The sequence below is a fragment of the Gopherus flavomarginatus genome, chromosome 3, assembly GCF_025201925.1.
Source record: "Gopherus flavomarginatus isolate rGopFla2 chromosome 3, rGopFla2.mat.asm, whole genome shotgun sequence".
Lineage (NCBI taxonomy): Eukaryota > Metazoa > Chordata > Testudines > Testudinidae > Gopherus > Gopherus flavomarginatus.
Genome location: NC_066619.1, coordinates 60,905,704 through 60,923,387, shown reverse-complemented (window position 1 = coordinate 60,923,387; position 17,684 = coordinate 60,905,704). Strand labels below are relative to the sequence as shown.

General features: G+C 40.3%; 1 protein-coding gene across 6 annotated transcripts in view; it reads left to right on the top strand.

Moving 5' to 3' along the window:
• Window positions 1-17,684, top strand: part of KIAA0825 (KIAA0825 ortholog) — a 392,242-nt gene that overhangs the window by 217,988 nt on the left and 156,570 nt on the right. Inside the window, exon 22 of one of the 6 annotated variants that reach the window (XM_050943866.1) lies at window positions 4,399-4,691. The exons of the other annotated variants lie outside the window; for them this stretch is intronic. Within the exon in view, the coding sequence (XP_050799823.1) occupies window positions 4,399-4,402 (4 nt within the window). The 3' untranslated portion in view covers window positions 4,403-4,691. Of the gene's footprint in view, window positions 1-4,398; window positions 4,692-17,684 lie in introns of those variants that run through there. 6 annotated transcript variants of the gene reach the window in all.

The window sequence follows — 17,684 nt, the reverse complement described above, 5'->3', positions numbered from 1 at the left end:
TAAAAATGACTGCGTCCACACAACGAACCCTGTTCCGTCAACCAAAAGGGCTCTTAAAATCAACTTCTGTACTCCTCCCCGATGAGGGGAGTAGCACTAAAATTGACTTTGCTGGGTCAAATTTGGGGTTGTGCAGATGCAAATCGACTGTATTGGCCTCCGGGAGCTATCCCAGAGTGCTCAGTTATGACCGCTCTGGACAGCACTTTGAACTCCGATGCACTAGCCAGGTACACAGGAAAAGCCCCTGGAACTTGTGAATTTCATTTTCTGTTTGGTCAGCCTGGCAAACTCAGAAGCACAGGTGACCATGCAGTCCCCCCAGAATCCTAGAGCGTAGAATGTTTCTACTCTCCCCCTATCGTCTCTGTCCCTGAGGTTATCGCAGATTTGAAGGCAAAAAGAACGCACTCCCGATTACATGTTTTCCAAGCTCATGCATTTCTCCTGCACTGATAGGGCACAGCTTAATGCATGGAGGCATTCAGTGGCAGAGGCCAGGAAAGAATTAATGAGCATGAAGAGCGAGGCAGGACACGATGCTGAGGCTATTGAGGGAGCAAACTGACATGATGAAGCATCTGTTGGAGCTGCAGGAAAGCCAACAAGAGCACAGACCCCCGCTGCATCCACTGTATAAATGCCTACCGTCCTCCCCATGTTCCATAGCCTCCTCACCCAGACACCCAAGAATGCGGGGCGGGAGGCACCTAGCCACTCCACTGCAGAGGATGCCCCAAGCAACATAAGGCTGTCATTTAAGCAGTTTGATTTTTAGTGTGGGTACAATAAGCAATGTGGCCTTGTCCTTCCTTCCTCCTCCACCCCATCCGGGCTACCTTGTCTGTTATCTCGGTTTCTTTTTTAATTAATAAAGAAAGAATGCATGGTTTCAAAACAATAGTTTATTTCGAAGTGGGGAGCGTGGTTGGCTTATGGGGAATTAAAATCAACAAAGGGGGCGGGTTTGTATCAAGGAGAAACACACAACTGTCACGTCAAAGCCTGGCCAGTCATGAAACTGGTTTTCAAAGGGTCTCTGATGCACAGCGTGCCTTAGTGTGCTCTTCTAAGCGCTCTGGTGTCTGGCTGCTCAAAATCGAATGCCAGGGATTTGCCTCAACCTCCCACCCCGCCATAAACGTGTCCCCCTTACTCTCACAGATATTATGGAGCACACAGCAAGCAGCAATAACAATGGGAATGTTGGTTGCACTGAGGTCTGACCAACAGCGCCAGCTAGCTTTTAAACGTCCAAAGGCACATTCTACCACCATTCTGCACTTGCTCAGCCTATAGTTGAACTGCTCCTTACTGCTGTCCAGGCTTCATGAACAGATCCCCCGAGCAGGAGAGCAGAGTTGCAGCGGAAGCGGTGGACAAGGACAGTTAGCAGTCCTGCTGCACCATCTGCTGCCAGCAGCATCCAGGAGGACCAGAACAGATCCCCGAGCTCGTCGCTGGGGAGCAGGAGAGCAAAGTTGCAGGAGAGCAGAGTTGCAGCGGAAATGGTGGAGCCATACACCATGCCCTGGAGGTTACTAGGAGCCGGGCAGGGAAGATGTTCCCAGAACCCGCGGCCAAACTACATGTCCAGCGAGGACAGTTAGCAGTCCTACTGCACTGTCTACTGTGAAGGCAAGGAGCTGTTGCAGATGCTTCTGTGTTGAAAGCTTGGAGGTTCGGGTAGGGCAAGGTACCTTGGCCAAAGCAAAAGAGCAAGAGCCCTGGAACTGTTATATGTGTCAACCACAGAAGTGCTATGGGATATTACAACGCCAACCGGACTGGAATGTACGGCTGCAAGACTTCTTCACCAGCAACGAAGGACAGGCATATGATGCACTTAAAATCTAAAAAAGCTCGCATGTTTCCCAGAGTTACTACCCTTGATAACAGAACGTCAGTGATTGCATTGACTACTTGGATAACAGCAGCACCCACAGTAGACTTGCCTACAACAGCAGCATGATGGTGAGCTGAGCGGGCTCCATGCTTGCCGCGGTATAGCGTCTGCATGGGTAATCTGGAAAAAAGACATGAAATGATTGTCTGCCATTGCTTTCATGGAGGGAGGGACTACTGACGACATGTACCCAAAACCACCTGTGACAAGGTTTTGGCCCCATCAGGCATTGGGAACTTAACCCAGAATTCCAATGGGCAGCAGAGACTGTGGGAACTGTGGGATAGCTACCCAAAGTGCACTGCTCCATAAGTCGATGCTAGCCACGGTAGTGAGGACTAACTCCACCGACTTAATGCGCTTAGTGTGGACATACGCATTATGTATAAATTGATTTCTAAAAATAGACTTCTATAAAATCGTCGTAATTTTGTAGTGTAGACATACCCTTAGACTATTATTTTTCAAAACATTAACTTTTCAGTTAAACCAAAATTAATTGACAAAAAGGTTACAATAGCAAAGAATGCACACTATGTCAGATCCCCTACTTACAACTTACAACTGCCCTCAGTTAAAATGAAGCAACTTGTATTTTGAAAATAAATACAAATTACTCAGTGTGTCTATAAACAAAAGGTATGACACCAGCCCACAACAGGAACTTAAGCTCTCAGGCTGGCTCTTATACGGCCCTGTCTGCTGATGTCATCAGTATGAGCCAAAGGCAGTAGAGAAGGATTGGTGTGACTTACAAATGGAAGCTGCTCTCTGAGGCCACAACTCCCCTGTTGACTTGTAATTTAATTAGCTATCCCTTTGTCCCTGTGTGATGAGTGTAAATAGAAGCACCTGATTTACCTTCTGTACACTACTATCATTTTATATACCTCTGTCATGTCATCTATTATTTGTCTCCATTTTAAACTGAATTGTCATAATATTTTTAATCTCTCCTATTTTGGAAGTCTCTCCATTCATTGTCCTTCTTTGGATTCATTCAGTTTTTGTTGTATCCTTATTGAGACAAGGTGAACAAAACTGAGCACATTATTTAAAATGAGGCCATACCATCAATTTATAAAACAGCCACTATAGTATTTTCAGCATTATTTTCATTTTATTTGACACGTTCTAACATCTTTCTTTCCTTATCTGCTGCTGCTGTACAGTGAGGATACATGTTTTCATCAAGATGTCCACAATGATGTCTAGTTCTCTTTCCCTTTTTAAGCTTAAATGCTGTCTATTTGACACTATGTTAACTAGGTATACTCTGCTGATTCTCCTGCAGTAGAAAAAGTAAGCAAAAAGTGCTTATGGAGCTCATTTACCAGGGAAATGCCTCCCCAACCTAGTTACTGACTGAGTGAGATGGGGACAAGTTTTGTCCCTGAGCCTGCAAGTAGTGGGCACATTAATTAGTTGGCTGTTAGGGGAGGGTAAAAAGCTTCCAGTACTGGATGAAAGGGGAATGATTTTAGCACCTGCTTGCTCTCACACACACGCAAGGTAAAATAAATACTTTCAGGTCTCATTTGTATTTATTTTAGAGAATTAAAACAGCTAATTTGCATGTTACTGTAAATATTAACAGTTGTGCTGTTTTCATATTTGTGATGTAATCACAGTTATGCTGGGGGTTGGGTGAAATCTCATTGAAGCTCATGGTCACAATAGCTGCCCGTCGTTCAGGATAAGCTGTTTTTGAGTAAGATCACTGAAACGATGTGAGCCATCACTCAAAAAATAGGCCACATGCAACACCAGTGAGAAGCTGTGTGGGCAAAAGGAATTTTCAGGAGTGTGAATGCAAACAACATAGGGCTGGATATTGTTTGCATGTGGGGGAGGTGCGGGGGGGTGCAGAGCAGTAGTAAACACAGAACACTTCAGAAAGCCATGGACTGTCAGAGAAGTACTTGTAGTGTGACCCTGAGAGAGATTGCTGTTTGGGAAAAAAAGCTTCAAATATTGAGCAAGGAAACTGTCTCATGATGTTTGATTGGTTCTATGTTTAGGGAAACTGAACTTTGTGTACGTTCTTCATAAATAAACTGGATTACCACAAATGAACACCTGATTCCATCATCAATTTCTCCTCCTAAAGGAAACAACCTGACACAGCAAATATTAGCTAATCAGGTCAAAAGGTAGCAGTACTGAGGAAAAAAAATAAACAAGAATAGAAAAATATATAAACAATATAATTCTTTATATATATAGAAAAATATGTAAACAATAAAGTTGGCCAAAGTCTTCATGGTCAATTAAAAAATAAAAGGCAGGAGGAAGTTTCTGGCCGGTTCAGCTGGCTACTTTGCTAGTCAGCTGCTTCAAAAAGATGCTGATTTGATGTTAGGCCCAGCATATCCAGCTAGTGATTGATTTACCAAATTCTTTTTTCATAGTATATTTTGTTTGGCTAGAGCTACCCAACAGGTAGCAACCACAGAAGGTCTCGTGTCACTATGATCTCTCTTGCTACTCAGATGAATTTGGAGGGGAGTCAACAACCTGACCAGGCTTAACAAAACAATATCATCATGAGAAAAGCAGGAATCATGACGGGAGGTAGCTGTCACAGGAGAACACTGGATGTTTCACCTTGCTCAGGTCCACCTCTCAGATGTGAGTTCAGACCTCTCTCTATGGATATCTTCAACTAGTTGGTAGGCTTCTTTAAAATAGAGCAGAGGTGCATGTGTGTTTATGTAGTAAGTCAAAGGGGCTCATTATATCCTATGGCAAATAATTTAGTGGGGTTACAGTGCTATCTGCTGCCAAACCTGCACAAACTCTGGGCCAATTAGGATACCAGAATGTCCATAGCCCAATCAAGATTGAATGTTACCTAATAAGCCAGGAATCAGCAACCTTTGGCACGTGGCCCATCAAGAAAATCTGCTGGTGGTCTGGGACATCCCATTGGCCTGGAACGGTGAACTGCAACCAGTGGGAGCTACGATTGGCTGAACCTGCAAATGCTGCAGGTAAACAAACTGTCTTGGCCTGCCAGCGGATTTCCCAGACAGGCCACGTCCCAAAGATTGCCGATTCCTGAAATAAGCCGTGTCAGGGGCTTATCACACAGTGACGCTGTCCTATGGGTACCTAGGGCCTATACTTTATAGTGTACTGCTGTGTTGGGGTCAGGGGGAGCATTCTAATCTGAGTTAGTCTAAAGTGGAGCCTCAGGGCTCTGGCCAGTGGGAAAACATTTGGATTGGGTTTGGTAAAGACTGTCCACATGCATGTTCTGTTTATACTAGATGATGCTGGATAAAGTTGCAGTATTTGTTTCCTAATCAAGAGTTAGGTGATCTGATGAAATATTTAACCATTTATTAAAGTCTACCATAATTAGAATAAAACCAGTGTTTTTCTAGTTTTTAATTTTGAATTATTACAAGGAAAAATTGCATAGATTGTGTATATTCTAGTGGATACACAGATAGCATCTGTTGTGAATGGAAGCCATATGGTGAACTATTTGTGGAAAATGTTTACATTAATAATGTTTATTGTGTTGATGATCATCTGTATATCCAGAAAATGCTCTTTTAAAATCCAATTTATCAGCATGCTGAAAAATTCCTTTAGTACTGAAATTGAAAGGTAGATAAGCAAGGTGAGCTGTGCTGGTCAATGCACTTTTTTGTCCACATCAAGATGTGATAAGTCTCTGAAGATGTTTGGATCTGAAAAAACATGAGAACAGATGACAAGAACAGGAAAAAAAAGTGGCATGTTCACTGACAGTTTGGTTTCGTAGGAGAAAAACTAGTGGAGAAGGAGTTTATAGATTCCAAGGCCAGAAAGAACCATTGTGGTTCTCTAATGCTCCCTACTATATAACCCCAAACATAGTACTTCCCCCCGCCCGCCAAAAAAAAATTCCAGTTGCTGCTGGTAGACCACAAAGAAGACATAGAGAACATAAAAGGCAAATAGCTGGAACATTATTAACCATGTGCAAACCAGTTATGGAATAAGCGCTTTGTCCTGTAGTTATCTGAATCCCTACATCTTGATCAGTGGGATCTCTGGGCCCCAGTAATTGGACTGTTGTGTGTCATCCCACCATGCACCTGTGAATGGGTGAGCCCTGATATCAAGTAGCTTGTGTCAAGTCTTCAGGACTCCAACACTGTACAAGAATCATAGTTTACGATATACAATTCTCGTAACTAAATAAGATCTACCTGGCATAGGGAGAAGTCACTACTTAATTGCATCCCAATAGTCCCTTTCCTGTATAAAAGGAAATTTGTTACGAAGAACTGAAAATGCAAGTTGAGAATATCCATCTCCACATATTACAACACTGAGATACAATATGCCTGAGCAATTGTAGATTGTAGGGCATGTTTTCCCCAGAGAACAACAGAAACTCCTAATCCCTTAATTTGATGCAGGACTTTTCCACCACACCAGAGCTCTCAGAAGGGAAAAAAAAGTGGATTTCTTTCTGTTCCCCATTTTAACCTTTTTAATGAATCCCATTTGGTTGAGAAATATTGGATCTTTATCCCTAGATGAACAAGTTTGATGACAAAATAGGCAAAATGCCATTTGCAAGCTAACGATAGGGATATGAGCTATTATCACTATGTGTCCTTGCTCCTTTGTCATATGAATCACTGTGTGTCCAAACTGAAATCAGTTGTGAGCCCTGCTAACTTCTTTGTCCAATAGAGTAGATTTATATACTTGTCAGTGAGCTGCTTCATGGAGCAATACAAGTGGAACTAAATAGTTAAACAGCAAGAATTGTCAGTAATAAAGTTTCTTGACCCAGGCTATACCATGTGGATGAAATATCTGGTAATCTCTTGGCGAATGGTCTTTATATGAAAGCCCATTATGGTTGTGGATGTGGCTGACTGTGGTGTAAATGTATATCTGTTGTACAGTCCGATGCCCAGCTAGGGTGACCAGATGTCCTGATTTTATAGAGAAATCACGATATTTGGGGATTTGTCTTATATAGGTGCCTATTACGCCCCACCCCATCTCGATTTTTCACACTTGCTGTCTAGTCACCCTGTGCCCAGCATCTTGTCTTAAAAACTCTCTCGTTTAATTGAGATTTACCCCATGCCCATTCAGTTAATTCTATTTGTGCCTAAGAATGTCATGGTGAATATTCACAGAAATGGAACTATGTCACAAGCTTGTGCCCTACTAATAACATCATTTGTAGTCCTGTAACAGTCCCAACCGGCACAATTCATCCCATAACTCTGCTCTACTTCTGCGTAAATGTTCAGGCATTTTTCTGGTTATTGCAGGACCCACATAACCCTTCATTGGTATGTAAAATAATTTCCCCCTCAGAAGACGGGAAAAAGAGACAGACCATGATTGGCTATAGCTAATATGATTTCTTATATCTAATCTTCTAATGTTAGAAAGAGGAATGTCAAAAGTCTTTTATGATGGGGCCTTTGCATACTTGGGTTTTGTTCTGTTGTAACTGTTACTAGCAAAGGAACCAGGAGAATGCCTGGAATTAAGCTTGTTTTCTGATTTGCATCTAGTACTAGTGCATAAAACCTTCCCATGGGGGAAAAAAATGTATTGACTTTACCTACTTTACTTTAAGAAGAGTATTAAGGGGGAGACAGCCTGGTCTAGTGGCTAAAGTATAGGGCTAGGAGTTGAGTCCTTTTTTCTGTCATTGGCTCACTCTGCCTCACTTTTCCCATTTATAAATTGGGTGCTTTGATATCTTAAAATTAAAAAATGTTAGATCAGTTTGAATTATTAGTATTGATATTAATAATGTATGTATTTATGTATCTATTATGAGACTTTACATCTCATTTGTTTCCTTGGTAATTTGCATAGTTACTCTTATCATTCCTTCATGGCAAGGCCTGTTTTTTTCCTTATTGGAACCACATTGAGATTGCTTGATATGCCTTTTGACTCAATTTTGTACTCAGCACCTCATGCCACTACATAATACACCCTGCATCTACTACTTGGCTGTCTAGGGTTGCCAACTCTGACTGAAGCTATTCCGGAAGATTTTTTCCCCCCAACATGACGTAATGTCATTTTCTTAAAATATCCTATTAAGATCTCCCAGATTGCTTTCAATAGTCACCAGGAGATCACTGCCGATTCCGGGAGACTCCAGATCAATCGTAGAGGATTTTCTCATCTCCTTATTAATAGATGCAGTCTTTCCTCTACCAGTAATCCTCTTTTCTTTCAACTCTGGCCTTCCTGTTACTCAGGGTTGCTTCTGTAGTGAAAAGGGTCACATTTATCCTTGTTGATGTTGCTGAAAATGTAAATTCTATTTCCTCTACTCTTTGGATGTATAGTTGGATGTATTAGAGCTCTGAGCTTGTGTTCGTGCAGGCAGAGTACTGACTGACTGCTTGCTCCAACTACCACCTGCTGCTCGTCCACCCACCTGCACTGTGGGGTTTGTGATTCTATCTCTGTGAGGGAAAGGAGAATGAGCTGAGGTGGGCAAAGCAGCAGGTCAGAAGTTTATCCTTGCCCACTAGACTGTTCCTTCCTTCTGCCTCTTGAGCTTTTAGGGGGTTTAGCAATGTGCTATTAAAAATCAATAATAATTCCTTGTACTAATAGCATGTTTCACCCAAAGATTTGAAAACTCTTTTCAAACTTTAAAGAGTTAAGACTTTCAACACCCCTGTGAGGTAGCAAGGGAAGTATTATTATCCCAGTTTAATAGATAGAGAATTTGACATAGAGAGCTTGAAGCACTGTTTCCAGAGTTGGAGAGAGTCTGTGGCAGAGCCAAGAATACAACTTAGATCTTCTGACTCCCCGTCCAGTGCTTTAGCGAAAAAACTATCCTTCACCTTTCTTACTGAGGCAAGTGAATATGAAAATCCTACATGATCATCTCCACATAGGGATGTCATTTAACACTATTGTTATGTGAGGTCAGATTAAGGCCACGGTACACTTGAAAGTAAAATGCTGCAGGATTGAGGGACAGAAGGATGCCATGTTGGTAGACTATGTGCCAACAGGTGCTGTGATCTACTGGGATTTGGGTGGCCTGCCATGCATAACCCACACTATTACCAGCAAGTTCTCAAAAACGCCAATTTGCCTGGGCCAAATTCCTTGCTGGATGAAACAACAAACTTGGTCTGTGCATAGGGCAGGAAACTGTGTTGTGTGTCCTGTATTGTATAGTAAAGAGAGAATTCAGAATTGTCACCAAGAAAAATGTCACTGAGGAAAGGTTTTTAATGTTAGTCTCTAGATTGACAGGTTATGACAAAACTGCATTCATGTTGCTTGAATACATCTTTTGTCTAGTTTTACATGATTTTTGACTTATCTAGAAAATGACATATTGAAGTTTTCATTAGCTTTAACCAGGTGTGATTTTCTTGATGGAATATACCTTGGTAGGACTGCAGTTGAAGATGAATAAGCAGTGAAGCTTGGAAAGGCCACGGCCCTTCTTCAGACGGCAGCAATGAGTTGAAAGACTCATTAATCAATGAGCAAGTCACAGGTATGATGGCTTTCCTACAATCTGCCAACAGACTGTGAAAGTCACATCCAGCACACTAAACTGTCAAACTAGACACATCTACAAACATTCTTGAACTTTTTCTTTCAGTTTTAGCTCAAAAACACAATCTTGTAGTGCTGTTTATAATGAAAGTATGTTGCATTCATGATTTCTAAAGAATAGCAGTTATAGAAAACAAAAATTGTTTTCCTTGTATGCAAATTTTAATAAATTAGCAGAAGTTCTATAGACATATATACACTCAGTAGTTATTGCAATAACAACCAGATAGTTAGTTGTATATGTTTTTTAACCTTATATCTATTTAAGTTGTAGAATTTTTAGTATGCATAAAATAGGAGTGAAAATACAGATTAGAGTGAAAACAGAAGTGCAGAATTTTCTGGCATGTAAATAGCCAGGGAAGTATACCTCTTTTCTAGCCTTCATCACTCCTGCGGTTCTGGTACTGAATTTCTCTGGAGAGGAGACTTCCAGGTTTGTTGCAGTGCTGCAGTGTGAACAGAATGACATAAAATTAGATTGAGAGGACCGGGATCTAAGATTAGACTGATAAACTCAGATTACTTATTTGACCAGGTATGGGGCTGGTTCACCCACTCCTAAAACTTGTCAGATGGAGCTCAGGGGAAGGAAAATTCTGTGAGATTTTCCTCCATCATACTGTTAGGGGGCGTGGTTTGATCTCTTGGGATAAGTGGGAGGCTAGGCCTTATGCCTCTCCAGTAGCTCTGACCTTTTGCGACCCCTCCTTGGGCTGAATTATCTTCTCTCTGTAAATTTAATTGGGCTCTGGGAGAGAGGTCTAAGGGGGAGGATGTGCATCTGCTTCGCACCACTCCACCCACTTTTTCCTCAATCTCCCTAATTCTCATGCCCTTCCCCATATAGATTTCCAAGCCAGCAAAAAGGTCTCTTTGTACTCCAAGGTAAGGAAAGGCAGTGCCCCAGCAGTGGGTTGAGCCTTCCTCCCTCAATCTCTGTTTTCTGCAGGAAGTAGGATTTCTTTGCACAGAAAGGTGTGATCTCCCTCTTTCCTCCATATCATTGAATTTTGAACTTCAGCATCCAGAAATCATTTAATTTATTTCCCAAATTCCCCACCTACTGGTCCTGAATCACCAATCACTGCCAATATAACTCAATTTAAATCAATAGTGAAATATTGGTGTAAAATTGGAGTAACACAGTGGTGAATCAGCCCCACTGTACTAATCTAACTATACATAAAAGTTGGGGAAGTAATGGTGCTGTATTTACTGATGTACTGGATATTATAATAGTTAGCAATCTATCATATCATCAGTGTCATCTACTGTGACTTTACAAAACCAGAAATGTGAATATACTTGTTTGTGAGGCTGATATGTTCCACTCCAGCTCTAGCACCCTTATATTACTCATCCCAGTGCAACTGTGTCCTATTGACAATGATTTTGAAGGGGTATACAACTGTCACATCATATCAGCATTTTCAGAAAGAGGATGCAATTGATTTTTTTTTGTGTTAATGGCGATATATTTTAAGAATATATTTTGCCATTGGGATCACAGAGAAGTATACCTTGAAGTAAGTTTGATAGCCATTTTTGCCCATATTTTGGTTATTGCTTTTGTTATTGCTTTAATTCAGAAATTATAAATCCCTCAAAAAACTACCTTCTAGGATAATATGGAAATGATCCCTTTAATTGTAGTAGTGAAGACTTTGATAACTGCATTTAAATACAGCCAAACTCTTACCACGAACGTGTTAATGAAATTAACAATAAAAAGTATGATTTCTCCTGAAATAATTACATGAGTAATTTAACTGTAGATTTGGATGAAAACTTAAAGCATTTGTATGATATACAGTTAAACTTCTGTAAGTGGTACATAGAAAATCAAAGACTTTCTTATTGTCTCTCAAGTACAAAAGAAATCTTTCAAAATGTTAAGTAGTGACACCTCTTAAAAATAAATTTTCTCTTTCATTACTCCCTCTTTTATAAATAGCTATTTTAAACATTACACCACTAGTTGTTTCATATGGTTTTATTGTCTCTTCATTCCTTAAAAATAGCATTTAATGTACTTGCTAATCTTAAAGTAAGAAATTTAAAGACAACCAACGTGAAATTTATTATAGTTGATAAAATGGCAGTTATGTAAGAAATTGTCATACTACTTTTTTAGAATTTCAGCATTAAAATGCTGGTTTTTAACGCTTTCTTATTGTTTGTGATGTTTGTACCCTATATACGGAACACTGTTGATGACTCTGGAATAGGCATAGATAAGAATGACCAGACAGATGTTCTGACTTAAAAGCTTACAAGTCACAACTTTGTGAACAAAAGTACAAACTGATATGTCACTAATAATATGTAGGTATGGTCTTGAAGGACCACAGCAATCTAAGATACATCAGTGCCCTAGTCACCAGGTGCTGTGATTCCAGATGCAGAAATCAAGCCAGTCTGTTGGATGTGCCTTTATATCAGTCCATAACAAGGGCTGTTCTTTGTCTGCTGTGTTCTGTCCCAACCACCACAACAGTTCCATACATTTTACAGGCCTGGTCCTCACTTAAAAGTTTTATCAGTATAACCGCTTCAGTTAGTGATATTGGGTTGGGGTTGTTTTTTTTTTTTTATTTAAATTATTATACCAGTAAATGCCTAGTGTGGACACAGTTGTACCAGTGAAAGGTGACTTAGACTAGTATAGCTTATACCTTATTCCTTTCTGAACCAGAGTAAGTTCTACTGGTATAAGCATTTTTATACTGGGGTAACTTAGGCCACATTCAGTAGCATTGGGAGTGTTGCCACCTTAACTATATCAGTATAGTTAGAGAGGCAGACAGAGCCTAAGATTTTCTAGTTCCCAAATCCAGGGCAAAATTTTGAGATCATTTTTTTCCCCAAATAAGTTGTCAATAAGATACAAAGGCACCTTAATGTCCTGATTAAAAATGCAGGGCTTGAAGTTGCTCCCTCTCTTTTTAGTAACAATTTGGGGGTGGTTCTCTCCCTTTCCTGCCTCCCTGAGTTAGATTTGTTCAGGTTTTCTATCATATCTTTTTCTCCTTCACGCTCTCCCACAGCAGAAGGCTCTCTGGAGTATTTTCAATCACCTGACTGCCACAGTGATCCTCTCATAGGGTTTGCCTACATAGAGCAGCAATGTGTAATACAGGGGTGAGATTTCTAAAGAACACTATTGTGTTGCACACTACCTGGTTCACGTAGACCCTGCTGGTAAAACTAAAAGCTCCCTGGTGCACCTTAAGGTACTGTTAATGTGTGCATTTGTTTTCCATTACTGGAGTACTGTGGAGACATCGGTGGTCCTCTTAACTCCCTCTCAAGTGCCCTTTCAGTGCCTGCCAACTGCCTGCTGCCCATCCTCAGAAAGAACACACTCCCTTGTCACACTTACATTTGGGCTTCCTCTTTCATTGGCAGCTTGTCAGGGAGAATATGATCATAAGGTTCTGATATTGCAAGTAAGAGATAAGATCATTTCGTTGACACAGAACTTATATCTGAACTAGCTTCCTAGCCAGAACATCCTGGCCACTCTTAGCATAGAGTTTCTGCAATGAGAATGTTGGGTGGATTTGTTTTGGTGAGTCTCTGAGCTGAGCAACATGTCTTTATTCCCCAGAAGATTTGGAGAGTCTCCCAGGATCACATGTGAGGTATGTGGCAGAGTTTGGAAGTGAACCAAGGGAATTTGTATTTGTGTGGAGAACCAGATGGTGGGTATCAGGGAAGATCTCGATGAACTTTCCTACTAACTAGTCCCTGCAAAACAATTTTTTTAAAAATCACATTCAACAATGGCTTGAAATTCTCTGAGTTCAGGTTTCAGCTGTTTCAGCCTTCTAGTGGGTCTGATAGGCTTTGAGTTCCAATCTTTAACCCTTAATGGGACCAGGATTCTGTGCTCCCAAGTCTGGAAAACTTTCTCATACTTACAAACAGATAGGTAAGACTCCATCCCTGCCAATGAAGGGCCGCTGCACACATGGCTTATTTCCACCTCTCCAAGTGGGCTAGTTGGACCTTGTCTCACACTTTCATTACCCTCTACTAGGTGGGTATAGATAACCAAGGCAAATTTAGTTCCAAATTTTTTTGAAGCCATCTCTTCAATAAGTCCACCTGCTTTTGTGGGTCTACATTCTACGTCTGCTGTTTGTCTGGAATCTTCCACAGGATGGAGAGAAGTGGGTCAGACCACAAAGGAAAATTAGTCACCAGCAAATCAGTTTTTCAGAGTCCATCTTCATCTGCCATTCCATATCCCTGAACCTACAATTGTATTATGGAGTTTACCAATTGTCTTGGGAGTTGAAACTTTTAAAACTTTCTATAGGGCTGGATGTGGAATCTGATTCTGTCTTTCACTAATTTTTGCCTCCTCCTTGGTCGTTTATGTTCTGACTCTGATTGATTGTCTGGAATCTTTCTCATAATATGAGAAGAGGAAGGATTCTGACAAACTGAATTACTGTTAATAGTATTCCAAAAAGTAACAGAAAAAAAGAGGGACGTACTCAATTGCTATGTGCTTCCTTTTTCAAGGTTGTCCTTACTTCACATGTAGGACCCAATTCAATTGAGTTGTCCCTTAATAAAGACTGGAGGACTATACTCTTAGTATACTTAATCCACACATCTTGGACTTTATCCTATATTTTCTATTCTGCAATTGCAAATAGACTTGCAGACCGAATTTCTTGGAACAAAAAATCCAGCTACTTTTTTTTTTTTTTTTTGCTGCAGTTCAATACAATTCAGCTCCATCCAGACGCCTTTTAATATTTACATTTGGCACTAGATGTAAGGAAATTACAGGCCCACCTGCTTTTTAGAGTGATTTAAGATCAGTAACTTGGAGCTATCATGAATTTTTCCACATAATGTGGGATAATTAATGTATTATCTTTCATTGTAAACAGGAACACATAAATAGTTTTAGTAACCTAATCATTCAGAGGAACTGGTTTTTTGGCATCTTCCAGTTCCAAGACTATGAGCTTCACAGCTAAATTAACATCAGATAAGATTTAACAACAGTGAACTGTGAATATTAAAAATATATAATTTTCCTGTGTTAACCATAGTCATTTGAGAACAAAGTTATTTTAATGTAGCTTTGATATAGTGACTGAGCTTCAACGCCTGCTGAAGTATAAGAATGTACCTTGAGATTATACACTGAAATGGCAGCGGAAAGTTGGTGCTTATTTAATTTTAATGTCAAGGTCAGCCTTCATAATGTTGCTTAGACAAGCCTAAAAAAGTCATGCTCTTGTTGGTTGGAGACTTAAGGATATTTAAGAATGCTGTGTTTAAATAGACCATTAAATCTGATCAGGATCAGTAACACTGGAAAGTGACCTAGTGGTTCATAAGGAGGTATTACTGTCTGTCAAATAAATAATATACTTTTAAAATTTTCCCAGGGCTGTGTTCTTCCCTCAAAACATAACTCCTGTTATCCCTCAACCCTCATTAGCACCCTTAAGGCTAATGCAAGTTATGTACAAACATCAAAAGTACAGTACAGTATTCAGTATCCCTAAATATGTGTTTATACCACACACTTCTTGGTCTCCAAAACATCTATCAGGTAAACTACTTTTTAGATTTTATGGTTTTAAAAATGAAACTCTGGGATTAATATAATAAAGGAATACATGATTTTGAAGGACATATAACAACACTTTAGGTAAATAAACATTTGAAAATATATATGCCAGGCATGTAGACCATATAGGAAGTGAGAAGGACATTGTATAATGTCATACCAAACTTCGTATATTTCCATAATCTGCATTTTCTTCTTGTTGTTTCTTTGACTACTAAAAAATAGAATATTAAACCACAAAAACACATTCAAATAAATTGGGAGGTAAATTTTTAGTGGTTCACGTGAGGCTTTAACCACACATACCTGCCATGTATGTTAATAGGAGTCATGTGTAAATCCCTGTGTAGTGTGCCATAAATGTCCTACTTCAGTGATTAACTAATACCCATAAAGTAAACAGAGTTAAAGTTAAAACTCCAGCCTTAACAAATTGTACTTAGATAATGCAAAAATATTAACCTAAAATATTGGATACATCCTAAGGAAGACATGACAGTCTGATGTGAAAAAGACTTAATGGCCTCAATTATATTAGCAGACAAGAGTAATTTTAAAACTAATAAATACATAGTCCTTGTAGCAGGTGGCAGTCACTGTTGCTCTTGTGGCTCCCATTATCATAATATCAGTGTGTCTCAAAATCTTTAATGTATTTATCCTCACAACACCCCCGATGCAGGGAAGTATTACAATCCCCATTTTACCAATACCGTAAAGTCCAATTTGAGAGCCAATGCATATCCCAGAGCATGTGCTGTGCTCACCGAGAGATGCCCTGCTCAGTAACTGAGCTGCTGCATTCTGCAGCAGCAGAATGGTTTTAAGATCTAGCACTACCACCAAGATCCACAGACAAGTCAATAACACTTCTGCAGAAATAACAGTTCACCAGAGAAGAACACAATAACATAGTTATACAGAAAAGGTCCTATGGGTTACAGTGGACAAGAAGCTGCGTATGAGTCAACAGTGTGCCCTTGTTGCCAAGATGGCTAACAGCATTTTGGGCTGTATAAGTGTGAGAGGGTTGCCAGCAGATCAAGGGATGTGATCATTCCCCTCTATTCAGCATTGGTGAGGCCTCCTCTGGAGTACTGTGTCCAGTTTTGGGCCCCACACTACGAGAAGAATGTGGAAAAATTGGGAAGAGTCCTGTGGAGGGCAACAAAAATTATCAGGGGGCTGGAGCACATGACTTATGAGGAGAGGCTGAGGGAACTGGGATTATTTAGTCTGCAGAAGAGAAAAATGAGGAGGCATTTAATAGCTACTTTCAGCTACCTGAAAGAGGTTTCCAAAGAGGATGGATCTAGACTGTTCTCAGTGGTACCAGATGACAGAACAAGGAGCAATGGTCTCAAGTTGCAGTGGGGGAGGTTTAGGTTGGATATTAGGAAAAACTTTTTCACTAGGAGTGTGGTGAAGCATGAGAATAGGTTATCTAGGAAGGTGGAGGAATCTCCTTCCTTAGAGGTTTTTAAGGTCAGGCTTGACAAAGCCCTGGCTGGGATGATTTAGTTGGGGATTGGTCCTTCTTTGAGCAGGGGGTTGGACTAGATGACCTCCTGGGGTCCCTTCCAACCCTGATATTCTATGATTCTATGATTTCATGATCAATGGTCTCAGACACAGCTGATAGAGCTAATAATATACCTGCATGGACACATGGATCTTCACCAGGTGGAGATCATTGATCAACATGATTTGTGCCAAAGCCAGATCTATACCCAGATTCATAATAGTCAGGGAAATCAAAGGTATCTAGGTACTTTTAGAGTTATCTCATTACAGTCTTCTCCACAATCTTGCCCAAGAAGGGAAGACGTGATGCTGGTTGATAATTAGCTATATGGTCAGTGTCAAATAACGTCTTCTTGAGCACAGTCTACACTAATATGTCCATGAAAGCAATAGGCAGCCTATCCTCTCTGAGAGAGGCCTCGACAATCTCCACAAGCAGGGTTTTCCTTCCCTGTACCAGAAAAGAACAGGTCCATAGTAGATATCTCCCTATGGTCCACTGTGGTGATGTCTAAAGCCAAGAAATCACATAGCTTCTCAGCAATGGCTTAGCTGCTTACAGAAAATCTCTTTTAAGCCCTTGTGATCCAGCAGCTCTACATATTTTTTCACAGCCTTCCTTCCTTCTGTCTCACAGTTTTAGGTTTAGGGTTAGATTTTCAAATTTTGAGTGATCTCTTTTTGGCTCAAATGAAGTCCTAACTCTTGTCATTTAGCCATAATTGTTTATTTCTTAACTGCCTGGTATTTCCACCCCCGTTTCTCTTTTTTTTTTTACTTTTTGCTTTTCTTCTGAGACTCTGTTATTGTTTTCTTAAATAGCATTCAGGCCAATTCTGATCATTTTATTTCTCTTATTTTTGACTTGAGGGACTTTTTGACCAACTGCTTCATTTTACTGAAATCTCCTTGTCTTAGTTTTAATTATCAGAGGGGTAGCCATGTTAGTCTGGATCTGTAAAAGCAGCAAAGAATCCCGTGGCACCCTATAGACTAACAGACGTTTTGGAGCATGAGCTTTCATGGGTGAATACCCACTTCCTCAGATGCATGTAATGGAAATTTCCA